Here is a 10115-nt window from a genome sequence, read left to right on the forward strand (position 1 = left end):
ATTTTTCCAGTGTTCATCCAGATTAACTTATACGTTTCTGTTCAGACGTGCTGTTGTTTCGGCACAATACACATATTAGTGAGTTCCTTCGGGGCAATTTTCCAAAAGATTTGCAGCAGTGGTGATCATGTGTTGTGTGTATTCAGGTTAATTACAGTAGATGTGCAATTACAATTCCACACCGTTGTGAATATTTAAGTTAAATTTGTTTACTTTCTTAGGCAAGACTCTCGAGTGTAAACCCTATAGACTAGCATTATTATTAGGTAGTTACTAGTTAGCTATTATAGTACCATTACTAGTATTGTTATTAATTGGTATGATATTGGTCACTATTTGACAAATTGGTCAGAAAATGCCAAGAATATGGAAAGTATGGAAGGCATCTACCAAATATAGACGGGACACTCGTGAGTCGGTAGCATTATTACAATTAGCAGAGCTTTGGCTTTACTGAGATGAATATTTCTGTAAATTAAAATAGCAGATAACACATTTCTGTCTCCTTTTTTTTTGTGTGCTTTGACAGAAGTGATGGTTCCAGTGGGCCTATCGGGCATTTTATATATTTAGGAAATCGTCAGTGTCTTCTTTTTAATGATGATATCAATGTTAAAAAAAGGAGAAAACAATCAAAGAGTAGCTCTCAATCTGCTCCTGTTACATTAAACCGATCAGCCATAGCGAGCCTGCTCGATCATGGCTGAATCACTGCGACCCCACCGAACTGGGCTCTGGGCAGCCGAGCGCAAATGGGAGTGAATGGGAGGGAATGGAAGTGCCCCGGTGACCTCTCTCTGCCTACCACCTCCTCTTCTCCAACTTCACCTCCTTTTTGTCGAGCCCCTCATCTGCCTCCAACCCCAGCACGCTCTTTTCCACATTCTCCTCGCCTTCGCCAGCTTCTTCTCTCTCATCCCGACTGTGGCAGCAGTATCGGTCGGTCTCAAACCCGACTCGCCCCCCTCTCCCTCTGGGCTTGCGTCCTTCGATCCTCCCTCAGAAGACGTACTGTGACTCGTCCAATCCACCACACCGGCCACCTGCCCCCCTCGACCCCATCCCTCCACTCTTCACCGAGCCATCGCCCCGGACACCCTGCCCTTCCTCGCCACAGTCATAAACTCCTCCCTGTTCTCAGGCTCTGTTCCTACTGCCCTGGAGCCTGCCGGAGTCTAGCCTCTAGTCAAGTAATCCTCGCTCAACCCAATGAACTCTCTCTCTCTACCTCTCTCATACCAACCGTGACTTCATCAGCTTCAATCAGGCTCCAGCGAGACTGGTCTCCTTCCTGTGATGGAGGCTCTCTACACTGCCAGGCCTCCATCCCCGTGGTCTGTCCTTATTCTCTGAGGGTCGTTAGCTGCGTTTGACAGTTAACCACCAAATCCTTCTCCCCTCCCCCTCTGCGCTTGGAACTGCAGGATCTCCGCACTCCTGCGTTGCATCGTACTGGGGCCATTCGCTCATGCCAGGTCTAATGGAGAGGATCTCTATCCAGACCTTGCCGTTCTCCCTTGGTGGTGTGATCTCCTCCCATGGCTTCTCCTATCACTACTATATAGATTAAACTCAACTCGATCCCTCCTTTATCCCTCAGAAACACATATCTCAAGAGCCCCACCTGTTGTGAGGTGGAGACTGAAATTATGCTCTGCTATGAATTATACTACCTTTAACTTGTCATCATGTGGTGCTGATACACATTCATAAGTGACAGAAAATAACTCAAAAGATGTAAATATGGACCAAATTCCTCACTGCAGAGTACGGTGTTAATAAGGCATGTCTTAAAACAGCATGTGCATTTGCAAGTCTATAGATAATTATTCAGCATTTGCGAGAAGCGGCGTAATGTATTCTGAATGACGCACTCCAAAGGAGAAACTTGGAGCTTTGTTTCTTGTGCATGTCACCTGGGAATAGAGAAGACGGCGATTAGGGAACAGGAAACGCTCTCTGTGCCCGTGGTCCACCACATAGACAGGGATTTGATGAGGTGCTTATCGAGAGATGTCTTGCCTTCTCAGGGCGATGTGCTCCAGGCCCGGGTTTCTGCGTCCTGTCACCTGACATGCTGTTACGTCCGATCATGCTGTACTGAGGAGCCTTCTGTTTGTAGAGAGAGGGGTCCACCACTTTGTGAGTCCCGGGGCCAGGGGCCTGGAATGCAAATTATAGTAGAGAAAAATTAATATATTGGTAGTTGAGAAAGGAGGACTATTTCATGAAATGAAATGGAGCAAAGGATTTCACTATTAACACTTTTTCACTCACACTATTATTGGTCAGTATTTGCTCGGTTGCTGTGCTTAATGTCTAAGGTCTTCATTTGGAAAGTAATATACCTTAATATATAAAAATCAAAGCCTGACATGAAACACTTAATAAGAATAATTTATTTTGATTGTTTTATATTCCATTTTTGGTCACGGTTTTAATGAGTGTCAACCTTTTGCTGGTGTTCGTGAATGCCGCAAATGTCTCTGCGCCCACAGAGAGAGTAGTTAGGAGCTGCGGTTTTGTTGACAGTTTTTGGGCCCAGCACTGGGGGCAGCATGTAAGCAGCAGGACCTGCAGGATGGGGAATAGGAAATTCAACCATTGTTTCAGGCAACATTACAATCCAGAGAAAAGATGCTGGCCCACTCGTATTTCTACTCGCTTTTAGATAGTCTTTCTAAATGTTTAGATTTTACAGTTTTATTTTTCAGACTTTTATTCCAATTAACATATTCCACAGCAAGGTGCATCAGCGTTGTCGATAAGGCCTTTGCCTTTTTGTACCAACACTGTTGAACTTTAAGAGCTTTTATTTTCTAATCGACTCAGATGTGTCAAAGACACACACAGTGTCAAAAGGGACATATTTCTCCCTGCTGGAACAACGTTACCAGGGGTCTGTTGGTTGTTGTATTCCCTGGTCCTGCCAGTCAGAGAATAAGCAGGGGGTGAGAAGAAGGCTGATTTCCCTGATTTCTCAGGGCAGTATTGACCTAAAAATGCAATAAAATGGTGTGGGGTATGAGGCCAAAGCACAACTCTTTCAAAATGTGCTTTATTTTGACTCATTTTTTTTTAATTTTAGTCTCAATTCTGACTGAAATCTACACTGATCGGCCACAACGTTAAAACCACTGACAGGTGCTCATCTCATTCCAGTCAGAGCATCTCCAAAACAGCAGGTCTTGTGGGGTGTTCCCAGTATGCAGTGGTTAGTACCTATCAAAAGTGGTCCAAGTAAGGATAACCGGTGAATTGGCGACAGGGTCATGGGCGCCCATGGGCTCACTGATGCACATGGGGAGTGAAGTCTAGCCCGTCCGGTCTGATCCCACAGAGGAGCTACTGTAGTTAGTCCAGTGATAGAAAGGTGTCAGAACACACAGTGCATCACAGCTTGCTGCATATGGGGCTGCGTAGCCGCAGACCAGTCAGAGTGCCCATGCTAGTGTACATGCCCATGTGTCCACTGCCGAAAGCGCCTATATGGACACGTGAGCATCAGAACTGGACCATGGAGCAATGGAAGAACGTGGCCTGGTCTGATGGACCACATTTTCTTCTACATCATGTGGATGGCCGGGGTTAGGCTCCCATCTGATGGAGCATCTGTGGATGTGCTGGAACAACAAGCCCGATCCATGGGGGCCCCACCTCGCAGCTTACGGGACTTAAAGGATCTGCTGCACGTCTTGGTGCCAGAGACCACAGGACACCTTCAGAAGTCTTGTGGAGTCCATGCCTGACGGGTCAGAGCTACTTTGGTGGCACAAGGGAGTCCTACACAATATCAGTGGTTATTAGTGGTGGTTTTAATGTTGTGGCTGATTGGTGTATTTAGTAATGTATTCGTTGAAATGTCATCAGTTTTAAAGAGCAACTTGCAGGTTGGCATACCCAGTGAATTCATGTGTGGGGAAATTATGTAGCGATTCAATTTAAGAATTATTTTACTTTTTACTTTTTATTTTACTGAGAATTACAGCTGGACTCATTTTTGTGATGCAATTAGCCATGGACGGCCAAAAATCTGACATTGCCCGTGAACTTCAGTGTGACTCACACGGGGGAGACAAGACAGAGCTGGCGCTGCAGTGAATGGCAACTTGGCCAGTAAAAGAGATGCGGAGAGACGCTCAGAGTGTGTTTTTATGTTAGATTTATATTTACTTCCCAGTATCCTAGTTGTATGAAACAAAAAAACGGCAACGGCATCAGAGCCTCTGGGATGAGAGTGGGATGGGACTTTATTTTGTAAAGACTAGCACCCTGCGCTGTGGCAGGGAGACGTAAATTCATGAAAAAAAATGTAACCTGATAGTTGCTATTTAAACTAGTGAGACGTATACAATATGATTACAGTAACTTATTCACAACCGTCTTTTTCACTGTTTCATTTGAGTGACATAGGTTTTATTGACCTGGACCAGGTATCTGGAACCTTTTAGGGTCCTTCTGGCGGCTGTAGAGCGAGTAAGCTGGAGTACCATCTCGTCCGACCCTGGTGATGTTGGAAGGGACAAGGTATCCTGGTCCAGGGGAACAATCAGAGCGGGAAATGCCAAGACGGGTCCCGAAACTAAACCCTGGTGCTCTCTGTTTACTGGGGTCATGCTGATCAATACCTGATAAGGTAGCCCCCCCCACCCCACCCCACCACCACCCACCCCAAAAAAAAGGAAAAAAAGAAATTGAATGGTGGAATGAATTTATGTTTTTGTGAAGAAAATGCTTTGGCTAAAAGACAAAGTAAAAATTTGCCTACCTATCAGCACAGGAAGCGCATATTTAGGCCCTGGGCTTCCATAGAGGGCAGCTATTGGTCCCCTGGGCTTGTGGGGCCTCCAGCTGCCAACCCAACCCTCAGAGTCAGACATGACGGGTCTAAGGAAAACATGATAATTCAGAAATAATAAATTAGTGTTGAATCTATATGTGGTGTGGTGTGAGTGTAAATATACTGTATATATTCTGTATAACATATATATATATATATATATATATAAATATATATATATATATATAATACAATAATTAGATGATATATTTTTATATGTAATGTGTGGGCAATCGGTGTATGAATAATTTTAAATAGCTTTGGACAAAAGCATCTCTGCTCAATGATGATGTATATAATTGTTCATATATATTATATATAACAGTTTATTTTCCCATGAATAATGAATAGATGTAGCCGACAACTTAACTAACCAATGATCTTGGAATGAGGCGAGTGACCTCGCTAGCCTAACTGAATGATCATTGCCCAAAAGGGTTTGTATTGCAGACCACATATGTGCATAAATGTCTATACATTTAATAAAATAATAAATAGGCAACCGCTGGGGATATCTTATAACTGTGCTGACCATGTTTGTGCGTATGCTGGTGAGTATGTCTGTGTATTCCACCAAACACTCAGCTTTATTAGAGGAGCGTTGTGATGTCACAAAGACATAACCGATGACACACCCCTATCCCCCTGATGGCACGGATCACAGCTGTATGGTATTCGTCCGCATAGCCACGCCCCATGGTAGACGCAGCAACCAGGGGGGCCTCATCATGTGAGGAATATGTTTACATGTGTTTCCATGACAACTATTTGTCATCAAGTGCAACATTTTGGTGCAAAAAGTGGAATATTTCATAATCAAATACACACACACACATATATGGATTAAAATCTGTGGGAGGAGTATTGTGACGTAATTTAGCTATAATCATAACAAGATTACTATGAGTAATAGTGTGGGGCGCTACCATATGAACACAACATTACGATTAAAGATTAAGATTAAGATTAAGATTAAACAGGACAAACTTAGCTCCTTATAGTCACAAACACAGCACAACACACATGCATTTTGTGCAGCAACGGCCGACACACACCCACACACACATGCAATGGAGGACGTGAAATGTCTCTTCCGCATTTTCCCATCATGGCTCGTCCTTCCTCCGGGGGGCAGGCCAGGAGCGGTGGGCAGCTGACAGTACGGCACCCGGGGACCAACTTCTACATCCATCGCTGGTCAGACGATGTTTCTTGTGCATGTGTTTAGTGTGGATTCTTACGATGTTATATGAAGGAAACCCCACTCAACAAGTGTGATAGTAAGTGACCGCAACCTACTGACTACAACAGTCGAGTCAGATTGGTCAACGAGAGGAGGACGGTATTGCGACGGCCCATTATACAGTGGGTTTCAGTGTGAGGGATCAGGCTGGGAAATGAGGATTGGAGAACACCATTGGGTGAAAAGTTTGGAGCAAGTGTCTAAGAATTGACAGGGAGGTAGGGACAGGGAACTGACCGACGGCCCGTATACTGTAGGTGCAGAACAGCTTCCAAAATTGCCAAAATTCGAATCAGGCAAAATGGGTAGAAAAGGTTTTTGATAACACTGTCACTACTTCCAGAGATAACGAAAAATACTTGTTGATATTTAAAATATTTGATCTTGTGACCAGCCACCATTGCGACAGAGATTCGAAACCATTCTCCGCTTACCGAGAAGGACAAAAAAAACAAAGTTTTGTGTTTTCTAGAGGAATTGTGTTGTTTCCGATGTTCACAGACACTTCATGCCGATGCAACAATGCTAAACTGCTGCATTTTTGTGGTAATGGAGACCATGTCCGCCTACAGATTTGCCTGTAGATGATGCTGTCAGTTCATACTCCCCCACCCGCGCTCTCCTGAACCCCACACCAGGACCGACACAGCCGTCACACAGTAGCTCTTCTCCGAGACAAACTCTCCCAGCCGAGCGCGCTGGACAGCGTTCCAGTGAGCGTCCGACTGGATTATCGACTTCCTGTCAAATCCGGAGACAGCGCGTGAAGCTGGGGAAGCTGCGCTGTCTCCCTCCCTGCAACGGCTGCACCTCCAGACACCCATGGGGTAAAGCTCCTGAAATTTGCCCCCCGGCGGAACCATCTCCGACGAGCCGGCCGACGGACGGGAGGTTGATCTCTCTTCCTGGTGCGGCCAGGGCCTGGAGCTCGGCGCTCTCAAGACGGCCGAGATGGTCGTCCCTCGGTCCCGGCCGTAGCCATTTCATTTATCTTGTGCATATAGCACACTTTTTATATCGGGGTTTTTTTTTTTAGATTGTGTTTTGGAAGCTTTTTCACGCTACTTGCCTGTGCGTCTGCAGCCGATTGTACCAACTCTTCTCATGAAAATGTACCTGAGCGAATAAACTGATTCTGATTCTGATTCTGATGGTTGGTACCCTGTGATTGATAGTGATTTTTTTTGGGCTGCGGTTCCAAAGGCTTTTCAATACATACAATCATGGTCAGTGCAGTCTTTCAATGATGATATAAATAAGGAGGGACAAAGCCGAAGATGTGAAGAATGAGTTTATTTTTTCAATGACAATTTTGATATTCAAGCTTTAATCATGGAGTAGCCTCAATCCACTGTATTAATGATTACTGTTTCATTAAACTGATCAGTGAAATATTTGACAAAAAAGACGAAAATAACTCAAAAGAAGTTCACATGAATCTCATTCCTCATTGCAGAGTATAGTGGTGAAACAGCATGTGCATTTCCAAGTCTATAGAAAATTATTCAGCAACATTCACAATCAGCGGCGCGATGAATTGGGAATGACGCACTCCAAAGGAGAAACTTGGAGCCTTGTTTCTTGTGCATGTCACCTGGGAATAGAGAAGACGGCGATTAGGGAACAGGAAACGCTCTCTGTGCCCGGGGTCCACCACATAGACAGGGATTCGTCGAGGTGTTTATCGAGAGATGTCTTGCCTTCTCAGGGCGATGTGCTCCAGGCCCGGGTTTCTCCGTCCTGTCACCTGACATGCTGTTACGTCCGATCATGCTGTACTGAGGAGCCTTCTGTTTGTAGAGAGAGGGGTCCACCACTTTGTGAGTCCCGGGGCCAGGGGTCTGGAATGCAAATTATAGTAGAGAAAAAGGAACATGCAAAGAGGGGAGAGGAGCTTAAAATCATTTTTCAATCAATGTAATCATTTATTTATTTATTTATTTTGATACAGCTATTTTGGCCACGGTTTTTACTGAGCGTTAACCTTGTGCAGGTCTTCGCGAAAGCAGCCGATGTTTCTGCGCCCGCAGAGAGAGTAGTTAGGAGCTGCGGTTTTGTTGACAGTTCTGGGGCCCAGCACTGGGGGCAGCATGTAAGCAGCAGGACCTGCAGAAAGGGGAATGCCAATTTTGTTTCGGGAAGCATTACAACCCGCGGAAAAGTTGCTTGGCCCACTCATGCTGTCACTAGTTTTTGAATGGTCTCTCTAAAATGGTGGAGTCATTGTTTAAGGTTAACTGTATTAAAAGACTTCTTTTCCAAATGACATATTCCACAGCAAACTCTACCAACATTGTCGATGAGGCCTATTATTATTATTTATTTAAGAATCAACCCAGATTAGTTCACTTTAATCATTAGTCTTGAGGGCCAGTGTGTCAAAAAAGGACTTTTTCCCTGCTGGATCAGTGCAGTCTTGATGAAACGTTACCAGGCGTCTGTTGGTTGTTGTATTCCCTGGTCCTGCCAGTCAGAGAATAAGCAGGGGGTGAGTGAAAGACTGATTTCCCTGACTTCTCAGGGCAGTATTGACCTAAAAAAAAACAAAAAACAAATTCAATCAGATAGTATGTGGTATGAGGACGCGGCATGTTTATTTCACTTGTCTCAATTCCGCCGAGAAATGTATTTCGTAATGTATTAGCTGACACTTCATCGGTTTTAAAACAATAGATAGACATGTGTGAAGTGACTTATTTACAAGGGTTTTTCACTGTTTCACTTGTGTGACAAAGGTTTCATTGACCTGGACCAGGTATCTGGAACCTTTGTGGGTCCTTCTGGCGGCTGTAGAGCGAGTAAGCTGGAGTACCGACTCGCCCGACTCTGGTGATGTTGGAAGGGACAAGGTATCCTGGTCCAGGGGAGCAATCAACGCTGCCAAGGCAGTGACGGGTCCCAAAACTGAACACTGGTGCTTTCTGTTTACTAGGATCGTGGTTATTAATACCTGTTAAATTGGCGGGGGGGGGGGAGAGAAAAAAATTGTAGATGATGGATTGAATTTATGTTTTTGTGAAGAAAATGTATTTGTTAAAACACAAGGTAAACAGGTTTGGCTACCCTATTATTTTATATAAGTATATAAGTAGGTATTTTTATTAGTATAATAATTCAAGAGAAATAACGACTGCAAATCTTTCGCCGAGAAATATTGTGATCCTTAAAGGTCTAAATTGATGACCCATGTCTGAAAATATCTACCTATTTTATTGAATGCATTTTGCTGTTTTTTTTTTGTTTTTGTTTATTATCACTATTTGCAGTGGCGGTCAATGGCATAGGCCGCATAGGCAGCCGCCTAGGGCCGCAGCTGACTGGGGGCGGCACGCCTCTGTGGAGCGGTGCTTTTTTATTTTTATTTTTTTGCTTTCTTTTTATCGTGTGTCATGGTATCTCGGCTTCTAGAACAGTGTTTGTGCTGTGAGCGGCAGGGCGCTGGCTTTGCGCCGCCCTAGGAGCAGCAGAGACTGTTTGGATCAGGACGCCCCATTCCCCCAGAGTGAGAGCAGGAGGAGCCCATGACGCGCACGCTCTGCCACGCCCAGCGCAGCGCAAAACAGCATTCTGCCGCTCGCTGTATAACAAACTTGTTCTTGTACAGAGTCTGATACACTTCTCAAACATCTTGTAGCATGAGTAATTGTGTTTGTGTGTGTGTGTGTGTGTGTTAGTGTGTGTGTGTGTGTGTGTGGGGTGGGGTGGGGTGGGGGGTGGGGGGGTGCCCTGAAAGGAGCCAGGGCCGCCACTGACAATTTGATTACCTTCTATTAATGTCAAGCACTTTGAGTTGCATGTTGTGTATGAAAGGTGCTATACAAATCAAGGCTATTGTTATTGGCATTGTTATTATTATAATTATTACCTATCAGCCCGGGCAGCGCATATTTAGGCCCTGGGCTTCTATAGAGGGCAGCTATTGGTCCCCTAGGCTTGTGGGGCCTCCAGTTGCCAACCCAAGCATCAGTGTCAGTCATGATTGGTCTAAAAGAGATATCATTGAGAAATAATTATTTATTTGTGAGTGAACTA

The 10115-nt window shown here is 44.7% G+C and overlaps 2 protein-coding genes across 2 annotated transcripts; both read right to left on the bottom strand.

Annotated features, from left to right (window-relative positions):
- Positions 1 to 1826: 1826 nt before the first annotated feature.
- On the bottom strand, positions 1827 to 4880 carry LOC307231950 (ciliary microtubule associated protein 1B-like; the record flags this gene model as incomplete). Its single annotated transcript, XM_080002827.1, has 6 exons — positions 1827 to 1916; positions 2023 to 2163; positions 2453 to 2574; positions 2895 to 2996; positions 4425 to 4628; positions 4769 to 4880. The coding sequence occupies 6 exons, from the start codon at positions 4878 to 4880 to the stop codon at positions 1827 to 1829; spliced, it is 771 nt and encodes a 256-aa protein (XP_079858953.1).
- A 2704-nt stretch (positions 4881 to 7584) lies between these two features.
- On the bottom strand, positions 7585 to 10060 carry LOC307231664 (ciliary microtubule associated protein 1B-like; the record flags this gene model as incomplete). The annotated part of the gene is made up of 6 exons (XM_080002440.1): positions 7585 to 7677; positions 7784 to 7924; positions 8068 to 8189; positions 8515 to 8616; positions 8830 to 9033; positions 9949 to 10060. The coding sequence occupies 6 exons, from the start codon at positions 10058 to 10060 to the stop codon at positions 7585 to 7587; spliced, it is 774 nt and encodes a 257-aa protein (XP_079858566.1).
- Between the last annotated feature and the right edge of the window lie 55 nt (positions 10061 to 10115).

The sequence above is a fragment of the Zeus faber genome (genome assembly GCF_960531495.2).
Source record: "Zeus faber genome assembly, chromosome: 6".
Classification (NCBI taxonomy): Eukaryota; Metazoa; Chordata; class Actinopteri; order Zeiformes; family Zeidae; genus Zeus; species Zeus faber.